The sequence below is a fragment of the Hyaena hyaena genome, unplaced genomic scaffold, assembly GCF_003009895.1.
Source record: "Hyaena hyaena isolate Hyena2069 unplaced genomic scaffold, ASM300989v1 scaffold_15, whole genome shotgun sequence".
Classification (NCBI taxonomy): Eukaryota; Metazoa; Chordata; class Mammalia; order Carnivora; family Hyaenidae; genus Hyaena; species Hyaena hyaena.
This window is the reverse complement of record NW_024080647.1, coordinates 2,229,680-2,250,617: the sequence shown is the minus strand read 5'-3', so window position 1 is coordinate 2,250,617 and position 20,938 is coordinate 2,229,680. Positions and strand designations below refer to the sequence as shown.

The 20,938-nt window shown below is 39.8% G+C and overlaps 1 protein-coding gene across 7 annotated transcripts in view; it reads left to right on the top strand.

The window, feature by feature from the left end:
• Positions 1–20,938, top strand: part of IQCH (IQ motif containing H) — a 214,952-nt gene that overhangs the window by 37,719 nt on the left and 156,295 nt on the right. For 4 of the 7 annotated variants that reach the window (XM_039220123.1, XM_039220114.1, XM_039220106.1 and 1 more), the window contains exon 5: positions 575–691. In XM_039220123.1, coding sequence (XP_039076054.1) covers positions 575–691 — 117 coding nt within the window. Of the gene's footprint in view, positions 1–574; positions 692–1,018; positions 1,271–9,466; positions 9,504–20,938 lie in introns of those variants that run through there. The other 3 variants (XM_039220141.1, XM_039220145.1, XM_039220136.1) reach the window with 3 other exon arrangements.

Genomic DNA, 20,938 nt, shown 5'->3' with positions numbered 1-20,938 from the left:
ACGGAATGCTTTTTTTTTTTCTAATGAGAGCACACGTGTATCCTATAGATAGCAAAATCTCTGTGAAGGAGTAACTAAATCTGTTGCGGTAAAGTCACCAAGTCCACACTGAGATTTACCTGTAAATGTCCCTTGAGGAAAGTGGCCACATTAACAGACCAAGGGAGCCCTCTACCTGTGTATTTGGAGTATAGATTTCATTGGCAAAAATCCTTGACCTGGAAAGCTAAAAATAAATGGAGAGCACGTATCCCGGTCCTTTGTCCACCTTGATTGGCTTCTAGTATTATTTTTGAGGAAATGAACGGTGTCACATCACTATAGGAGAGATAGGATACGTGGAGGAAAATCTGCAGAAAGTTCCTTTCCTGTGAATAAAAGAAACCAATTAGCAGCCTAAATAAGAAACCCAAATATATATGTATATATGTTACATATATATACATATTTTTTGCAGTAAGAATTACATTAAAATAATTCTTTTCAAAGAACTTCATATCCCTTTGAGAATATAAAATGTTAGTAACCATTTTTGTTCATTCAGCATGAAAGTTTCATTGTTTCTTTGTTCTAGCGAAAGATAGGGTTGAATGTAAAAATCATGCACAATCCTGAAAACATCCACCACAGAGGTGCTGTAAATGCGGCCTATGGAATCAGTTTGCCATTTGTTAATCAGAGAAGAGCATGTGTAAGTAACGAGTTGTTTTCATGAGCTCTTAATTTTTTTTAAGAATCAAAAGTCGTATATTTTGTAAGATAACATTGTAGATTTTGATCCTTTTGTCCTTCAAATTTGGGGGAAATGAAGTGGAGTGGCTTTCATTTGGTATCTAATTACAAATGATGAAAAATATGTAAACCTACTTTTAGAAGCTCTCTGTGTAGCTCATTCAAATTTGTCTGTTTTACTTGCTGTTCCTAAATAATCTGGCATCATAATTTTAACAAGGATGAAGTAAAGTAAACAACAACCAAAACGAATAGAGGAATTCTAAATATTTTATTTCTTTGATAGCAGGCTTGCGGCTAGAAAAAGCAAAAGCAAACAGCAGTGTATCATCAGCTTCCATGTGGCATATGATCATACAGTACACAAAATTTAAGAATGTTATTCTAAATCTGAAGCAAAAATGGGTTAATTCTTTATGTCAGCAAAATGATAAGAGGGAGGAATAATCAAATACAGATTGCCATTAAGTGACCCCAGAGTCTGTGCCTCTATTTGCCATTGACCAGCTGCTAAGTGTCCCAAAGCAAGGACTGTACTTTTTTGGGGTTTTCTTAACAGATTTCAAAGTAATGCTTCATTTTCATTGAGAAATCTTTTGATTTGAGATTATTTCTAATCCTGAAAAACAATTACTGAGATGACATCTATAAATTTTTAAGTACACTTTTAACCTCCATAGCTCTTAAATGCATGCTTTGGTGAAATCAACACTGAAACCAAGATTAATTTCAGAATTCAATTGTAAAACCATTTCCAACCAGAGGAGTCTCTTAAATTAATCTTCTAAATTTCCTATGCAGACATTTTCATCTGCCTGCTTCATTCATGTAACCCTGAACTGTATTTTTAGTTTCTTTATATGTGCCTTATGTTGTTTCATCAGGTTTGGCTTGAGAGCACTTTATCATAGAAATACTGGTATAGCCTAAGAAATAACCGGAAAGTTCGATATTTTTATTCCTGTTGAAACTTTATTTAAAATGTCACTATGAATAATGTGAAAAGGTTTTTATCTGCCTCCCATGAGCCCAGAGCCCTTGAAATAAAAATATTATTTCTCTGGCTGCACAGACAGAGGCAGATTTCTCTTTTGTTGTTGTTGGTTTTTCCTTTCCATCTAGAATTAATAATATTGGCTTAGCTGGTGGAGTGCTGAGGCTTCGTAGCCCAAGGCAACCGCCTCGTTTCAAGCAAACTTTTTCTGATCTCGAAGTTTAAAAAGGCATACCTCTAGATTTAGAGAGGATTGTGCTTTACTTTCATGAATGAGAGTGCAGATTCAGACATAAACAGGAATTCAGAACTATATCCAAAATTTGGGGCAGAACCGTAGTCATTTGTTATATATATTTTTTTCTAATACCCAATATTGGGTATTAGTGCATTGGGGATTGTGCCCAAGTACTTTGGTCACAGAGGGTTTGGGAAAGCGCTTTGCCTAGCACGACAGATAGATCATATACACTCATTTATTGTACTGATGATCCTTTTCTCCCCATTAAACTTGACTCCATAAAAATCTATACCAGCACACTCTAAAATGTGTGTACGTTGTATACATCTTACTCATGCCAACTACTGGCCTTTCAATCAAAAGAGTTGATCCTATCGGTTAATGTTGATGTATGTATATACAGCGGTGCCAGCTGAAAATCAGTATTTTCAGTCTGGATTTACAAAACAGAAACTCTGTGCCAAAAGTCCTGTTAAAGAAATATTCGGGTATTGGTTTTAAACGGTCATGTAGAGCATTTGGGAACAAATACGGTTGTGATTTACCGCTTATAAAAATGTGTTTGAAAGCACGTACCCAAACTGAAGCAATGTGTCTAGTGTTGTGATGTATATTTAATTAGAAAAGCAGCATCAAGGCTAATCCTTTTATAGAACTACTCTAAACACAAAGGGGATTATGATTTGGCTGCCGAGGGCCATGTGTTCCCTTACTTCCTAAGAAACTTGAACAGCTTGTCAAAAGCCTGTAAATAATCTTAGACATTTTTGACAGAACAAATTTGAATATGTAGCTGATTTACATGATCAGTTCCTAGAAACTGATATTTTCTCAATTTTATGGAGAGGTATATCCTTCCTGATCATAAGGGGCTGGTACAAAGATTTTAGTGCATTGAAAACACACATACCCCAGACAGACAGACAGACAGACACACACACACCCCACACAACTTCCTTCCAATTTTTATATCCTGTAACTCTCCGTAACATCAATTTACAAAAAAGTAAATTGTAAAAGTAAAAGTAAAAGAAAGTGTAACTCACTAATGATTTTTTCCATATCTTAAATCTGCCAGATCAAGCAATAACAACAACCCTCTGACACGTTTTAGAGTGAAGCCTCACAGGTATGGGGAGACAAGAAGAAATCCCTGGGCTTCATAATTCCTCACCAACATGTAGTCCCACTTAGACTTTCTAAGGCAACACATTCAAAGGCCTACAGAAAATTTGACTTTGATTTATTTCTCTTAACTAAAAGGGGCTTCTTACAAGGCTTGAAACATGTCTCTGTTAGTATGAATTTTAAAAGAACGATTATGAATGCATAACAAAATAGCCAAACAAAACATTGCTTTGTATTGCTGCACAAATAACTCTGATGATAACTGTTATGACCTAGAAAAGAAGCATAAAAACATTTTTCTTGGTGGCAACATGGAAGTTGCTGTAGAATTATACCAGTTCTTTGGTCCCACTTTCCAAATAAATAAATATATAATGCAATGTAAACTTAGAATCTTTTATTTATTCATGAGGTTGAATTTAATACTATTATGATTTCCCGATTTTATGAGTCATCCGTTATGCAGTGCTGTTCACTAACTTAGTTGGGTAGCAACCACACTTCACAAATCATAGTTTCATTCTTTACTGTTTTACTTGGGGTGTACATAGTAATCTCTCTCGCGAAAGTACATTCATTTCAGAAATGATAAAGTAATGGAAAGTGAGGCAATTGTGTTAATGTCAAGTGATTAGAAGAAGCACCGGAAGTGGGGGGAGGGGGCAGAGGTATGGGGGAGGAGAGGGAAGAAGGCCGATTTCAAAACATGATTGTGTTTTAAGCCCATGCATATGGCCACAATTACAGTCACAACATAATTTGGCAATGGTAGCAGAATTAGATTTAAACAAATTGATGTTACACTGCAGTAATTCAGAATGAGCTTGTTGCATTTATAAACCATAACAAGAAGCAGAGTGAATTAATAAACCCTTCTTGTCACTAAAAATAAAAAAGGGAATAATTGCTGAGATGGAGTTAACAGATGACTATAGTCAGCATCCTTTCAGCCTAGATACGGGAAAGTGAAGGTCACCCCCATCTCAGATGACAAAGAGGGAACATTTTGTTGGTAAACAAATTAATCTTTTGAAAGGTCGCCATTTGTTTTAAGTTTTTATCCAGTTCTTGTCATCTGGAATCAGAGATTGACTGTCATTTCACTAGGCAGGGGTGCAGTTGAAGCAGACAAAGCTGCTTCTGTACATATCAGCATTCCTTGACAAAACTCGGTGCCTGATTGTGATGCTATGGGCTGCTGGTTTACAGCTGTCTCCGGACAAGAATGGAGGCCCACCGCTGAATTCCAATAAGATGGGCCTGCATATTCAGCCTGCTGTAAGCTGGCCCTCTGCCCACAAGTAAAATGTATTGTAGTTCCAGCCAGCAATTATCTCTTTTACTTCCTTCTGTGCTGCTTCTGTTCCCTTTTTCCAAAAACAGATGTGAGTATTCACTCAAGTTCTGCATCTATTCTTCCTCACACCTGCCGGGTCAGAATTTTGACAGAGGTAGAGTTTGAGGGAGCCACCCGACAACAATCAGATGTAATTTCCTTGAGAGTGGTTTAAAAATAAAATGTTGATTTTTCAGGAAATGTGGAGTCAGCATCTTGGTCCCCCATCCTTTTCCCAGGAGCATTTGGTAAATTAAATTAGTGGAACAAAAGGAACTAGCTTTAAAGGCATTCAGAAATGCCATATCCCATTTATGACACACAGTCATTACCCAAGGACCGTGATGGCACGCACAGCATCCCCACCTCTGTTGTTTAAAGTGAGCTTTCTCTTCAGGTTGCTTAGAGTTCTCAAGAAAACAATGACTTCTCATTTTCCTGCCTCCTGATTCCTAAAACGTATTCCACCAATATGACGGTGGTGGCCTTGGGTGGAAGGGGTGGTGTATCGCCTTCGTATGTGGCTGCTGTTTAGAACTGTAGTTCCGCCTGGGTTTGGAGTACTGGAATTGTTGAAAGAAGTGATGTGAGAGTTGTCACTGGCTGCTTTCTGGCTCTCACAACAGCCCACGACGGCTCTGGGGTGGGAAGAAACCGTCAGAGGCTATGCTTGCACCAGATAACATTTATAAACAAATCCAGTGGTACTGAGTTCTCCATCTTCTTGAGGGTTTCTTGGGTGTTTCCTGAGTTTCTGTGCTGAGATCCTGCCTGTTATTTCCAGACCAACCCCATGCTGAGCTCCAAGCACTTGCTAGCACTCTGAGTGTAGTGATTCTGGGTCCGACTGCCTGGGGTGAATCTTGCGGGATGCGGGATCTCCCAGAAATAACCTGCATTGTTTCATGAGTAAAATGTCCATAATAAGAGTATCCCCTAGGATTATACTGAGGTTTAAATTAGAGATTTCAAAGCACTTAGCAAAGGTCTTCGTACAAATAAGTGCTCTTAAAATGTTAGGACCAGTGACAACTGTGATATTGCATTATGCCATGTTTTCTACTGACATTTAAAACTTACATTCCCAGAGGGGTTGAGAGAGAGAGCCAAAATATTACTGAGACAGCCTCCAAAGATTCTATTTAATATTTCCTATGATGATGCCTTCTTTCCCACGCTGATACCAGGGCAGGGCCCTTGTGGTCTGATCCGCTTGCCTGTTCTTCAGATCTTCCACTGCCCCGAGCAGTGCTTTACACGTAATAGGTGCTCAAGAGAGAGCTGGTCTGTCTCCTCCTTCATCTAGTCTCTGGTTGAAACTAAGTGACTGATGCCAAGTCTAGAAGTGAAGAAGCGATTCTGTCGGCCCTGGTTACCCTGGTTGCAGAAGGCATCCTCCCACTGGGCCGTCCGATAGAGTTTTCCTGGTGAAAACTGGTGTTTCACCAGGAAAACTTGCTCCTGGACTCCTGCAACAGCCTTGCCCCAACTAGCTGTTTCCAGGATCCAGTCACTCCACCTCCTCGTTCTCATTTTCCTGGGTTCTAAAATGGGGAGCGTGGGTTGCGGGCTGTCTGGTGTGGTGGGAAGGATTTGGAATCCAGTGGATTGGTTTGGGTCCTATCTGCCATTTTCCAGTTATACAACCCTAGGTCAGCAAATGCACATCTCGGTTTTCCCCTTCCGCAGAGTCAGGACACCCTTAGGCAAGGGTGATCCGGAAACTACAGATAATATAACTTTGCTGGCGCATAATAGGTGCCTAACAAGGTTCCTGCCTATGTGAAAAAAGAACTAAATGTAGAAATCTCATACTTTCTTCCCCTTCTTCATACGTATGCCTCCAGAAAAGGATCTGGTTTGGCTCCTTTCACACTTCAGTATAAATGAGTAATAAAGCTTAATGCTCTCGTTTTCAAACTGTTACAGAGAACCCCAGTGAGTTTTGGGGAGGCTGCAAGCATTCAATTCATATTTATTTACTTTTTTTGATAAATCTTTGAACCATTTTAAAGTGCAGTAAAGAACAACACAGACATGCTTAAGTTAGATACCAAATTTTAGTACGTACTAGATACCAGCAATGGGGTAGTTAGCGCTGTTGGGTTAACTCTGAGCGCACTGGCGTGGATCCACATGCATGTCTTAATTTCTTATAAAGATGCCTTTCCCTAGCTAGGGTGTATCTTTGTACTGGTCACATTTTGAAATTTAGGTCTCCTCATATCCACTCCTATAGTAATCATACAAATAAATAAGTGAAGGCTAAATACATGTCAAGGTCTTAAAGAGGTACCTAGTCCCTGCTTACATTCCGCTGGTATTGGTATCATGACACATGTGTGCTACTGTGCATTAAAAGTCAGGAAAGTTCTCTGGAGCTCATGTTTGGCAACACAAGAGTCAATGGTACAATTACGATAACACACGTTGCAGTGTGATTATACAGCATTATAGATCATCTCATTGCTCATTTTAGGTTTGGGCTGATTCTCAACCTGGTTGGTTCATCTGGCAGTGTGGGGCCACCATGTTACTTCGCTTACAGCTGTAGATAAAAGGTCAGCAGTAAAGCATCATCTTAAAACTTGGACTCAACCCACAAAACAAAAGTAGATTGCTTTGAAACTAAGTGAATATCCAAAACAAGAGGGTGCTGAGATACCCAAAAAGAAATTAAAAAAAATTTTTTTCAAGTTTATTTATTTATTTTGAGAGAGACAGAGAGAGTGAGTGGAGGAGGAGGAGGGGTAGAGAGAGAGGGAGAGACAGAATTCCAAAGAGGGGAGACAGGCTCCACACTATCAGCACAGTGCCCAATTCAGTGCTAGAACTCACGAACTGTAAGATCATGACCTGAGCTGAAACCAAGCTTAACCGACTGAGCCACCCAGGTACCCCCCCAGAAAAGAAATTTAAATTGGATGTGATGAACATCTTAAAATGTTACATGACACGTTTGAAAAGTACTTCTATTATTATTATTAATATTATTATTATTATTCAATAATAAAAGCACTTATTAACTGTGCCAGACACGGTGCTCAGTGCTTTATGAACACTATCATATTTAACCCTTATACCTATAAAATAGATGCCATTTTTATAACCATCTTACTCATGAGGAAATGGAGTCTAAGATTAAGCTACTCACCTAAGGTTATGAGGTCAGTAGGGGAGTTAGGATTCAACTTACTTATGAAATCTACTGGACAGATCTCCCTAAATTAAGTACTCACTAACTGATCCTTAATTACCAAGGAATTCGAACATGTGTTAGATACTATTGTGATTCTGTTTTGAAACAAAAAATTTCCTACTGTTCTTTAAAGCTTCTGGACCATTTTAGTCGAGGGAGATCCTGAGGTTATAAATACCATTATAAATTTTTAGCTCTTTGAAATTCCTTATCTATTTGCATCAGAATTTTCTCCATCTTGTGCATGCAAGAAAAAATACAGAAATAAATTGTATGCTGAGATGGGTGTAAGATGGTAGTTATTATCTATAACTCTTGATTTCATAATTTACCTTCATCATGAAAACCTCATTGTTTCCAGTGTTGATTTACATATAAATACATATTTATACTTGTTTATATATAATTCAACTTATAGAATTATACTAAACTCTTATAAAACTTGTATGTACTTACCTATCAGAATTCTATTTAAGGTTGCATTTGAAAAATAGGTTCTACTCCTGAAGATAAATGTGAAAATCTTTGGCATGGAGTATTACTTCTCCCAGGGGTTTTTGTTTTTTAACAAGAGTAAATCCTCTATTTAATTAAACCAAAGGAGTGAGACTCTATTAAGGGATTTCAAGCATGAGTGGACAGGCAGAAGTGGGATTTGGGGATGCAGGAAGAGAGTCTCTCAACTGCCCTGGAATCATCCCAGGTCAGCAGCAACCTGCTAACCAGCTGACCTTGCCCCCTGATGTGATCCACTGCCTTTGCACTTTGTGACTTGGGCTTTGGACTTGAGTTCTGGTAACTAGGAGGCTGGGTTTCTGACCTCATGATTCCACTTTTAAGAGTCAAACATTACACAGATGGTAGACCCTGAGTCAGCTCTCTGGTAAGTTTAAGGTACCAGGGGTCCATGGATTGAACTGTAGTTCAGTACACTTGGTTTCCAGTGTATATTATTTTATGCATTTAAAAAACATTATTCTGCTCCTGGGTGGCTCAGTCAGTTAAGCGTCCGACTTCGGCTCAGGTCATGATCTCACAGTTCGTGGGCTCGGACCCTGTGTCAGGCTCTGTGCTGATGGCTCGGAGCCTGGAGCCTGCCTTGGGCTCTGTGTCTCCCTCTCTCTCTGCCCCTCCCCTGCTCCCACTCTGTCTGTCTCTCAAAAATAAATATTAAAAAAATTTTTTAAACGTTATTCTGCGTAAGTTCTGTAGGACCAAAAGGGTCCATGACCCCCCCAAATTAGAACTTCCTGTGATAAATTTCCTTTTCTTTTATACAAATATCCAGTGTGGGGCAAAGTATGCATCCAAACAGAGAAGCATCCTAAAAACTCTGAATTCTTTATGGATAAAAGGCCCACTTCTCTTAGTTAATGGTACAAGAAATCTAACAAAAAGTGAATAGATCTGCAGGTTTTCATAAGAATTGCATCCTCATGAGTGAAAATATAGAACTTCCTGCTCTCATCTAACTACTGTGGCTTTTCCATTGCAAGCAGGAAAATGGAACCGCTCTGCGAGTAATACTTGCATTATTATAGTAAGCATTCTGTTTAGAATGAAGCAAAGGAAAAATACTATAGCAAGTGGCACAGTAGCATTAGCCACAAGAGAAATGGGCCTAATAGAATTGTTTTTATCATGGCCCAGGTTAATTATCCACCGAGAGGTACTTGCGATGAATAAATACAATTGCTGTGTTCTCCAATATTCTAACCCATTGTACCTTAAACTGTACTTGAATTCAAGTATACATTCTGAGCCTTTTGAAACCTCGTTGGTAGAACAGAAGTAAGTACCCATAGACTGGAGTAATTCACCCTATACTTTCTTTAGAAGCATCGCCTCTGAAGCAGAGTGTGTAATGGAAGCCCAGAAGATATTTGGAGGAAATCCTTCTCATTAGGCCGTAAAGTTGGGACAATATGCCACCAAAATACCCAATTTGGATAGTCTTTTGATTTCCATCCCTATCCGCAATGATAGCCTGAATAAATCTGTTTATGGTTGGCAACTGTGAGGTCTGGAAGCAGCCATGAGCTCTTCAGTGGAAAGAACCATAGACCAAGAGGAGACTCAGAAGACATGGGTACTAATTGGGCCCATGCCTCTGCTATACGTACCATGCTATCAAGGGAATACCACTTAGTCTCTAAGGACTGAGATTCCTCATCTGTATCCTGACAAGACTAATTGACTTTTAAAAAAAAAATTTTTTTTAATGTTTTATTTATTCTTGAGAGAGAGAGAGTGACAGAGCATGAGCAGGGGAGGAGCAGAGAGAGAGGAAGACACAGAATCTGAAGCAGGCTCCATGCTCCAACCTGTCAGCATAGAGACAGATGCGGGGCTTAAACCCACAAACTGTTGAGATTATGACCTGAGCTGAAGTCAGGCACTCAAATGACCAAGACACCCAGGCAACCCCAAATTGACTCTTTTGAGTCATCATTGGGGCCACAGTACTGATTCTGTGTCTCCCAGATTAATGAATGCTACATTGACGCCTTGGAAAATTGCAAATCTCTCAGGAGACATTCGTAGTGATGGGTGTAACCACTGTGGGGAGGCCTGCATCAAAACAGGCCTGGGGAGGAGCTGGTGGGCGTGGCTGAGAGAAGAGGGGCATGCATCTGAAGCACTGGAAGAAGCCTTGGAGCAAAGGCAGAGGTGGGAAAGAATGAATAATAGAGGGTGGCCTGAAGCTTTGTCTAATCATCTTGAATTTTTATAAAGGGAAAAAAAACAAAAGATGTGGTTGGATGGGTAAGACCAATTGATGGTTGGCCTTGAGTGGGCTAATGAAATCTAATTGTGTGATCTCAGCCGAGATCATAAAAAGAAGGGCTGAAGGCAGACAGTTCCTGAAATTAGATCACTTCTCCAGATGCTCTACCCGAATGGCAGCTTTAGAATTCTCCTGAACGATCTCTCTCCCTGGATGTCCTCATTGGTTACTAAACCTTATTTCCTCTCCTTTGGGCTATAAAGATTTCTTGAACAGCGTTATCTGGCATTGTCTCTTGAACTTATCCCGTGTTCATGAAATAGCCTATTTAGAATTCCACAGGCAGCCTTCCCCCTGACCATTTACATACAACTCTACCCCTGCCATATGAGGGGCCACTCAGAGCTGCCAATCTAGCTGGATGGCTGGACTTTCTGTCCAGATGCTGAATACTTCCCCACTGCTACCTAGGACTCTACTGTTAACCTATCCCTAATTCCCACATCTCACGTCTGCCCCCAGTGTTAGTCCAAAGCAGGATATGAGGCCAGATTTGTGGAGACAGGAGAGCCAGTTGGAGCACAGGGGTCACTGACTTCTTGTATATACTGCCCGCCACACTCTACTCCACCCTGCCCCACCTTCTCTGCACGCCCCCCCTTCCTCGTTGCCAATTACCAGCCTCAGCACAGGACAGTGTGAGGCTTCCCCAATTTCAGGCGCTTACCATCTCTCTGTGGTCCCAACTGCTCATGTAAAGAAATGGCTCAGGATGACTATTTTCATCCAAGTGTTTTCTAAAATACACATATGTGGGGCTCCTGGGTGACTCAATTGGTTAAGTGTCCAACTTCTGCTCAGGTCATGATCTCACGGTTGTGGGTTCGAGCCCCGCGTCGGGCTCTGTGCTGATCGCTAGCCCAGAGCCTGGAGCCTGCTTCAGATATTGTATCTCCCTCTCTCTCTGACCCTCCCCTGCTCACGCTGTCTCTCTCTCTCTCTCAGAAATGAATAAAAAACATTTTAAAAAATTTAAAATACATGTGTTTCCAAACTTATCTGCTTATGCTAAACAAGAAAAAAAAAAAGAAAGGAAAAGGAGGGTTCATGGGGTAGGCTTTCTTCTTCCTTTTTCACTCTTTTGCAAAAAGTTAAAACCTTAAGAAAATGTCCAAAGTGTTCTTACTTAGAACAGGAGTCACAAAAGTAAGTCCGCTGAGACCGGGCTCGTGAAAATAGACTGCACTGACTGGGTGTAGAGCTAAGTGCTCATTACTGGAGGGCTGAGCTTCAGAGACTGGCCCTCTCTGGAGGAGGCAGCCACCTCAGCCCTAGCCCTGTGGCTGGGTTTTCTAGAGAAGCTAGAAATGCATGTTTGCATTTTTGGTGAAACCCCTGGATGTGTACATTCTTACCCAGATCATTTCAAAAACCCTGTGTAGCTCAAAGAAACTAGCCTCAAGGCTGGCTACACCTGTGTTGCAGGTCGGCAATTCGCAGCTTCGAGAGCCCTGGAGGGCTATTAATTTGGTGCAACCCAGGGTATGACCGACCCTCAACTGGACAGGATTAGAGATTCCGTTTTGTCAGAGTTGGACCAATCTCTTGGGGACAGCTGAACTCATGAGAGACCGACGTATAGCTGGAGTGCCACTTGATTTATTCTAGGGGGGGCTATAATGGTCAGACGAGCCTGGGTGTTCAGGTCAGCCTGATCTGGTGAGGACATTGTATCCTTCTTAGAAAGCTATAACGGAAGGCGCAGTGAGAAGGCTGCCTAGTAGACAGAGGAACTGACTGAGGGTAATTAGTTGGATGATCATCATGGTGAGCGGCATCACACATTTATAGTCTGATGCATCCATCTGTGAAGCTACTCCTGCCAAAGGAATATGAATCAGTCCCTGTGGAGTGCTTTATGGATGCTGAGAAATTCGGACTCTCTGATTTAACTTTTTATAATGGATAGCTGCTCTCTGCTTGGAGTGGTCTATGTGAAGCCCGCTGTACCGCACTGAGCTTCTCACATCCATGCCCATGTTGATCCCAGCAGAGAGAGTGCTATTTCTCCCATCTTACTGATAAAGAAACTGAGGCTCAGAGAATTTAAGTTACTTGCTCCAATCATGCAGTTAGTAAGTGGTTCAGCCCGGATTCAAACCCAGGCCTATCTGATATGAGAGCCTCTGTTCTTGACCCCTGCCTTCCCTTTTACTAATTTCCTACTGTAACAAGCCAGTAGCCTTCAGTTGGTATCTAGCTTCTCCCGTAACACTAGTTATACTACATTCCTATCGGGGGTCTGGGTCTTTTAAAGCAACTTACGCATGGAGCTGACCACATTGATCATGTACTCATGATGTACTCATACTTTTTAGCTTAACACTCAGAACTGGGGAGAGAAGTCGGGGGACACATCTCCCTGTCGTTGCTCTTTCTTCCTGTCTAAGTAACTGTAGAACCCAGAGCAGGAGAGAAACCCTGGCCGGAAGAAACAGTACGCGTCCGGAGGAGAGAGAGAAAGACAAGAAGAGAGGTGGGAAGGAACTAGTCTATAATGCAAAGTATCCTGAGGGACTTCTCAGTGAGAGACCCTGCTTCCCTATCTCCCCATGGTTCTCAAGCCACAAGGGTCACTTAGAGCAAAGGAATCCCCCCTTTCCCCGCGCCTGGCTGGTGAGGTGCTCAGACACGGCCTGTGGTTAAGCTCAATTGCACTAATATCTCCCATGAGCTTGCCTGGGGACCTCATCCCACTTTGCTTAATATGTTCCTAAGAAAATTCTCTTCTGGGTTTCAAAATACAGTTTTCCATTTCTAATGGCAAAGGGGTTGAGCCTTGTAGGGAATTACCAGGAGACATAAAGTGAACGCAGACACTGACCACCAGGTAGAGGTAACTGACCACCAGGAAAATATCATCCCAACATCTTCTCGACCCATTTAAAGATGTACTGGATACCCAATATTGGATTCGTTTAATATAACCATAATTTAAGGCGGAAAAGGGATTGACTCTTTCAGCCAAGAATTTCCAAAACTGTAACCCTCTCAGTTATAGAGTTATCATTTAATCTAAAACATTGAAATCCCAGTGGAAGATAGCACCATTTCCCCACAAACTCGTGTTTATTATTTCGTTTGCCCATAGTTTCAAGTGTAGGACGTAAAATTCCATAGAAGGAAAGAGAATTCCCCCACCAACTCCATTTTCTAATCTTTAACTCTCTCAGGACACCTAGCTGTGCTTTTGCTCCAGGCTTCATTTTAAGCTGAAATGTATTACCCTCCCAGGAAACTGCATTTTAAGTAAGAGCCAGAATTTCTGGGTGCTTCTTCATGCTGGGCATGTGTGTAATCTTCAAAGTAACCCTATGAGTTGAGTACTATTTTACCACTTTAATTTTATATTTGGGGAAACTGATGCAAAATTTGGTTAAATAACTTGCCCAAAGTCACACAGCTACAAGTCAAAGGGCCATAATTCAAACTCGGCCGGTCTGACTTCCAGGTTGGCATTCTTAATCCTTATTCTATGTTCCTCGAAGGTGGCTTTGAGGATGATGACTTTGACCTGCAGCTGAAGAGCAAATCTAGGAGGCACCCAAAAATGGCTCCCCTGATAACCAAAGAATTTGCTGGAGGAATTTCTCCACCTTGGTCTGGGATTAGAAGTAAAAGATCAGTTACTTGATCTTAGTAATTGGCTAAGTCAGTGGCTTAGTAAGAGGCTATATTAACCCAAGGGTCAGAAAAGGGGAGCTGGTTCCCCCCCTCCCCACACCACCAGGTTTATTGAGATATAATTGACAAATAATATTGTGTAAGTCTATGGTGTCCAATGTGATGATTTGGTACACATATAGACTATACTGTGAAATGATTACCACTTCTGTCACCTCACGTAATTGCCCTTTGTGTGGGCTTATGCATTGTGAGAAGAGTTAAGATCTACTCTCTAGAGCTGATGCTTTTAAGATGGAAACTTACTTCAGTTAGATTGTAACCTCCTTTGAGGACGGGAACCTATATCCAACATCAAACATGGTGCTGGATCTGGTAAGAATCCAATAGGAATTTGCTGTTGGTTGGTGTGTATGTGGTCAATTACTTTGAATAATGACTTGGTAAGGACCTATGTAATTGACTTAGGCCATGTCAAGTTAATGTAAAGAACAAAATACCATGTACCTCATTTGGCTACATTTGCAATGCTCCTCTTTTTTGGACATAAAAATATCTTCCCAGATCTCTTCAGGTAGAATCTTATTTTCCCTTCCCTAGATCATCATTGTGTGCTTTTTAAAGTTTTACACGTTATATCTCAAATTCATTGAGCCGCATCAAAGAACAGTTGAATAAATAAAAAGATATATTCCTGAAAAGGAAAAATAATTATAATAAGAACTTCCAGTTGTTTCCAAATTAATATCTATATCTAGTGTAATTTCAATACAAATACTTATGGGTTTTATTTGGTTTGTGTGGAATATTAATACTTTTCAACTTGCCAGTGTTCATCATCTTGAAAAATAAATGAGCAAAAGCTTCAGGATTTTTTTTTCCTAAAGAAGATAATGAAGGTAAATTTTTCATACAACTTCTAAAACATATGATAACATTAACATAATTATAATAGCATCCTATGGGTAGAAAAATTAATAGATTGATGGAATAAAAAATGAGCATGGATATTGACCTTATTGTAAAAAATATGTTTGAATGTAGGAAAGGTGTAAGTCAGGGGGGAAGGGAGGGACAGTTATATGTGTGGTGCCGAATCACTGAGATGAGAGCATTCAGTTAACTCCTAACTGTACATCCTAAACAAAGAAAACTCCTGATGAGTTGAAGTAAAATGTTAAAAAAGAAAAAAATAAGAAAACTATAAAAAGAGAACTATTTTTCAAGTTAGCCAAAGGAAGACTTTTTTTTTTTTTTAAACACCATAACCTCACATAATATTAACAATCCCCATTATATGAAAAGTCCACGTTCATATTGGGCCCCAATCCTGAATCAGTCACTAACTTCTATGTCATTTGGGGGCAACCACTTACATTCCTTGGGCCTTAGTTTGTTCATTTGTAAATTTAGGGCATTGGATCACACCGTCCCTAAGATTTCTTTTAGTTCAGACAGCCCAGGATTCTGCTTCTGAGCAAAATCAATTCCCTTTGTTTCCCTTCCTTTCCCTTTTCTGACCCTCGCGACCTATAAAACAGAAAAGCAGACCAGATGAAACTGGTTTCTCTTCTGACGGTGGAGACGAAATTCACAGGAGGTATTGATGGTTTTCCTTTTGCGATTATGCATTTCACCAAGCATCCGTGGAGTACCTGTTATGTGCCTGACGCTGTCCCAGTGACTTTTATGTGTCACCACCTATAATACTCAGGGCGTGTCAGAGAGATCATTATTCCTTTTTGACAGATAAGAAACTCAGGGCATAGAGGTTAAGATATATGGCCAAGCCATGTAATTAATATGTGGCTCAGTCAGAATTTGGGCCTGTATTTTCTTTTGACATTGTGATTCAGAGTTTAGAAAAGTTATTCCAAGAGAAATTGTGTGCAAAGGACAAAGTCTTACACACACTACTACTACTACTACTACTACTACTACTACTACGACTCCTCCTCCTCCTCCTCCTTACAAGTCAGCTTTCCTACTAATGAATTAATGAATAAAGTTGTATTTTTTTAAACGGGCTTAATTATATCTGGGGTTAATTCTGTCACTGACTTAAGCAAAAATACCTGAACTGGAAGTGCTCCTAGTCTGCTTTCAGGTTTGCTTAGGCATCTCTTCTGCAGAGCTTACGGATACAGCATAGAAATTATGGCAAAGCCCAGTGGAGTCGTTGAACTAAAAATCTCAATACTGCTCAGGAAGGGATGCCAAATTAAATAAAAAGAGCCCCAGCAGTTCTGAAGCTGCGTGCCAAACCAACTGCTGGTATGAGGTAAATGAGGACCAAACTTCCTCTCACTTGTGACCCTTGCCGGTATTTAAACACTAATGCCTAGGGAGCCGCATACTGTTCTATAATAAGGGAATACACTGTAACAGCAAAAATCATTATAATAAATGATAAACCTGTTCACAAAGTCTTTCTTGGGTCTTAATTCAAAGGACTGCCATTTAAACTCTCTTCCTCTCATGGGCCCTAAGTAAAGGTTGAGGCGATCTATTCTATCTAAGTATCAGTTTGTGATATGCAGCCCTAAGTTGACATCAGAAAGATTGCATAGAACACAGAGGTCCTCCAGCTGCTTTCTGTTCACATCTAGTGAGAATGTTGGGGCGGTGGTGTGGTATACTGTACACCAATATGCCAAAATCACAGAGCTAAGCAACTCAAGCCATTCTTTCTTCTTGTGTGAGAGCTAACAGACGTGAAGATGAAATCCCACGTTCTCTTGTAATCGTTTTCCGGAATTTTTTTTTTTTGAGAGAGCGTGAGAGAGAATCCCATGCAGGCTCCATGCTCCGCCCGGTGCGGGGCTTGATCCCACCACACTGGGATCATGACCTGAGCCGAAATCAAGTCAGAAGCTCAGGTCTGCCCTGCTTTTCCAGAATTTTAAAATTTCCACAGGAATGCTACAAAGAAACGCTGTTAAATGTATAGAGAAAAAAGAACCACAAGAAGTAAGTAGACTTCTGAATTAGTAATTAGTCAGTCTGAATCCATCAGAAAATCCTTGAGCCCAGTGTGTTTCAGGCTCCTCTGAAGAAACGTTCTATGAAAAACCAAGTCTCCCTAATCTTTAAATTTTGCAGTATGGCCTAATATTAACAAATCACAGCGATGACAGTTCTTAGCTATGTATCAATCCCTTGATCCATTTTTTCCAAAACGTATTCCAAAGAATACTGGTTCCTTGGAATGAGAACACATGTTCCACGAAAGGAAGAGTTTTGTGCTCCCATCAAAATGAGGAATGTGAGGTTTGAAAAGAGTCAGACTGACCTTCACACACTCAGGCCACCTGGGGCCACTGACTCGCTTGTGTGCATCATGAATCTCTGGGAGGAGGGCGGCCAGTGCGGTTAGCAGTGTTGCCAAAACTTCCTCAGGCCCTTCTCGGCAGAATAGCTCCTAGAACTACATCCAGAGGAATGCACTTCGGGAAGGTTTGCTTAGGTGCTGGATTTTAAGTATTTTCAATGGAAAAAAAAAAAACCCTTAGATGACACTACATATTCTCCTTTCTTAGTCTCATTTTACTGGAATCTAGAATTTTCTTGGAGGCTTTGGGACAGCAGAACAAACTCCACTTGTTTCTATGCGGTGTGCTGTGTGGGGCCTGTGAGGTGTGCAGATGCTCACACCTCAGACTTCCGTGTGTCCAAAGTAATGTCTCCTCTAGAGTCTCCTCCATGGTCCTCTCCGCTCACCTCGCCCTTCGAGTCTGTTCACAACCCCATGGTCACTGCTGCTACTAACTATGTTTGCCTCATTCTAGGACCCCTTCCGGTTCTGAGAACTGCAACCCTCTGTATGCATTTTCTTCCTCCTCCCTTCCACCCTTCCTTCCTCCTCTTATTCCTGCCTCTCTTACTTCCTCCTTTTCTCGCTTCCCTCCTTCCTCCCTTCACTTCCTCCCTCCCTTCCTCGACCTCTTTCCCTTTCCCTTTTACTTTCAACATTGGTAATTTCTGCTTTCTCTTTTTCTCCATCACTCTTGCTGGGATTTTCCAATTTTATTAATCTTTTCTAAGAAGCACTCTGGGCTGTGTTTCTCTATTATTTGGTTTCTATTTCATTGATTTCTCCTCTTATCCTTTTTATTCTCTTACTCTGGCTTATTTTGAGCAGTTTTTACTCTTTTTTTTAAATATTAAAGCTCTTTAAGGTAGAATCTTAGCTGATTGAATTTTAGCCTTTCTTCCTTTCTAAATTTAAGCATTTAGAATGATAAATTTTCCTCTCAGCAACGTTCTAGCTGCATTCCATGATTTTTAATATGTTGCACTTTTATTACCATTTAGTTCAAAATTCCCCTAGTGATTATTTCTTTGGCTCATGTAGAGCCGCCCTTACATAGAAGGGTGTTGTCTTAGTTCTCTCATTTTTGTTGAATTCTGATTTAATTCCATTGGGGTCAGAGAACATACTCTGTAAGATTTAAATCTTTTGATGTTGTTTGAGACTTATTTTATGGTCCAGGATATAATTCATTTTGGTGAATGTTCCATGTACATTTGAGAAGAACGTGTATCCTACAGTTGTTAGTTGCAGTGTTCTATAAATATCGATTACGTCAAGGTGGATGACCTTGATCTAGTACTCAGATCTTCTGTATCCTTACTGGTTTTTAAAAATCTCTTTGTTCTACAAATTACCGAGGGGGAATTTTTAAATCTTCACCTCTGATTGAAGGTTTACCTACTACTTCCTTTAGTTCTGATGGTTTTTGTTTTATGTATTTTGTGTTAATGTTGTTAGAGACATACATGTGTATGATTTTTATATTTTCTTGGTTAGTTGACCTTTTTATTTCTCTTCCTCTTGGATAATAGTCCTTGTCTTAAGGTCTGTTCTGTCTGGGGCACCTTGGCGGCTCAGTTGGTTAAGCTTTTGACTTCAGCTCAGGTCATGATCTCATGGTTCGTGGGTCTGAGCCCCACATCAGGCTCTGAGCAGCTCAGAGCCTGGAGCCTGATTTGTATTCTGTGTCTTCCTCTCTTTCTGCCCATCCCTCCCTCACAAATAAATTTTTTTGTAAAAGTCTACTTTGTCTGATATTAATATAGACACTCCCTCTTTCTTTTGTTTACTGTTTATTTTTGTTTACTGTTTACAACCTTTTGTTGATGTTTTCACTTCAACCTGTCTTTCACTTCTTATTGATAGCATATAGTTTTATCTTGTGGTTAAAATTCAGTCTGATAATCTCTGCTTTTTAATTAGAGTGTTTAGTCCATTTTCATTTAATGCAATTATTAACATGGTTTAATGTAGAAAAACTATTTTTCTACTTGTTTTCTATTTTTACCATCTCTTTTTTGTCCCTTTGTTGTCTGCCTGACTTAGGGTTATATGATTTACATTTTTTTAATATTCTGTTTTATTGATTTTTAAACGATACCTCTTTGTGTTATTTTTAGTGGTTGCTCTAGGAATTACAATATGCATCCTTAACTTATTAGAGTTTCCTCAGAGTTAATATTGTACCAGTTCACATACAATGTAAGGAACTTACAACCATAGAATTTCATTTACCTCCCTCCTGTGTTATTGTTGTCATGTGATTCACATATATTGTAAACTGCACCGTGTGTTATAATTTTTTGCCTTAAATATCCAGTTGTCTTTCAAAGACACCAAGAGAAGAAAAACACATAGTATTTTATATTTATCATAGACATCTAACTTTCCATCTCGTGACATTCTGTCAGTCTGAAAGAACTTCTCGTATGCATTTCTTGCCTGCTTAAGGCAATGTAACACATGCCTGCTGGTGACACATTGTTTCCTTTTGTCAAAAAAAAACAAAAAACAAAAAACCTTATATTGCCTTTATGTCAAATATTGGGTTGCCAGGGTTTTTCTGTGTGTTTTTCCCCAATGCTTAAAGTTCCATTGTTTCTAATAAGTTAGCCATTATTTGGATCATTGATTCCCTATTTGTAGTGGGTCTTCTCTTTTTCTTTCCTGGCCGCGTTCAAGTTTTTCTCTTTGTCTTTAGCTTCCAGAGGGTTGATTATGTTGAATCCATGTGTAGTTTTCTTTGGGATGATCCTGCTTAAGCTTCTACGATCTGTAAATTTATGTTGTCCAGAAAACTGGGAGACATTTTGGCCATTATTTCTTTAAGTATTTTCCTCTACCTTTCTCTCTCCTCTCTTTCTAGGACTTCGATCAAATACAAATTTTACAACATGGTATTGCCCATAGGTTTCTGAGGATCTATTCTTTTAAAAGTATATATTTTTTTCTGTTCTTCTATTAGATAATACCTATTGATTTTTCTTCAAGTTGACTACTATAGCCAACAAGCTTTTCATTTCAGGTATTACACTTTTCAGTTCTAGAATTTCTATTTGGTTCTGTTTCTATAGTTTTCATTTCTCTACCAAGATTTTCCATCTGTTAATTCATTATGATCATATTTCCCTTAAGGTCCTTAACGTATGTACAATAATAGCTTTAAAGTTTTTATTTGCTAATTCTACCCTCTGAATTATCTTGACAGCTGTTTCTTTTTTCAAACTATTAAGGTATGATCAATATACGAAGGCTGTACATCTTTAATGTATACAACTTGATGAGTTTGGAAATCACATATACACCTGTGAAACCATCACCACAATCTATACCATAAAACACCACCTCCAAGATCTGCTTCTATTGACAGCTGTTTCTCCTATATGAACATTTTCCTGCTTCTTTGTAAACATAGTAACTTTTTTATTGTTATGAACATTGTAAATGGTGTGTTATGGAGACTCTGAATTCTGGTACCTTGCTCTCTGATGAGTTGATGCTAGTTCAACACTGTAATAATCCATTTATGTGGTTATAAGAGAATAAGAAAAACTGGGAGTGGCATTTAGAATAGTGGTTACCT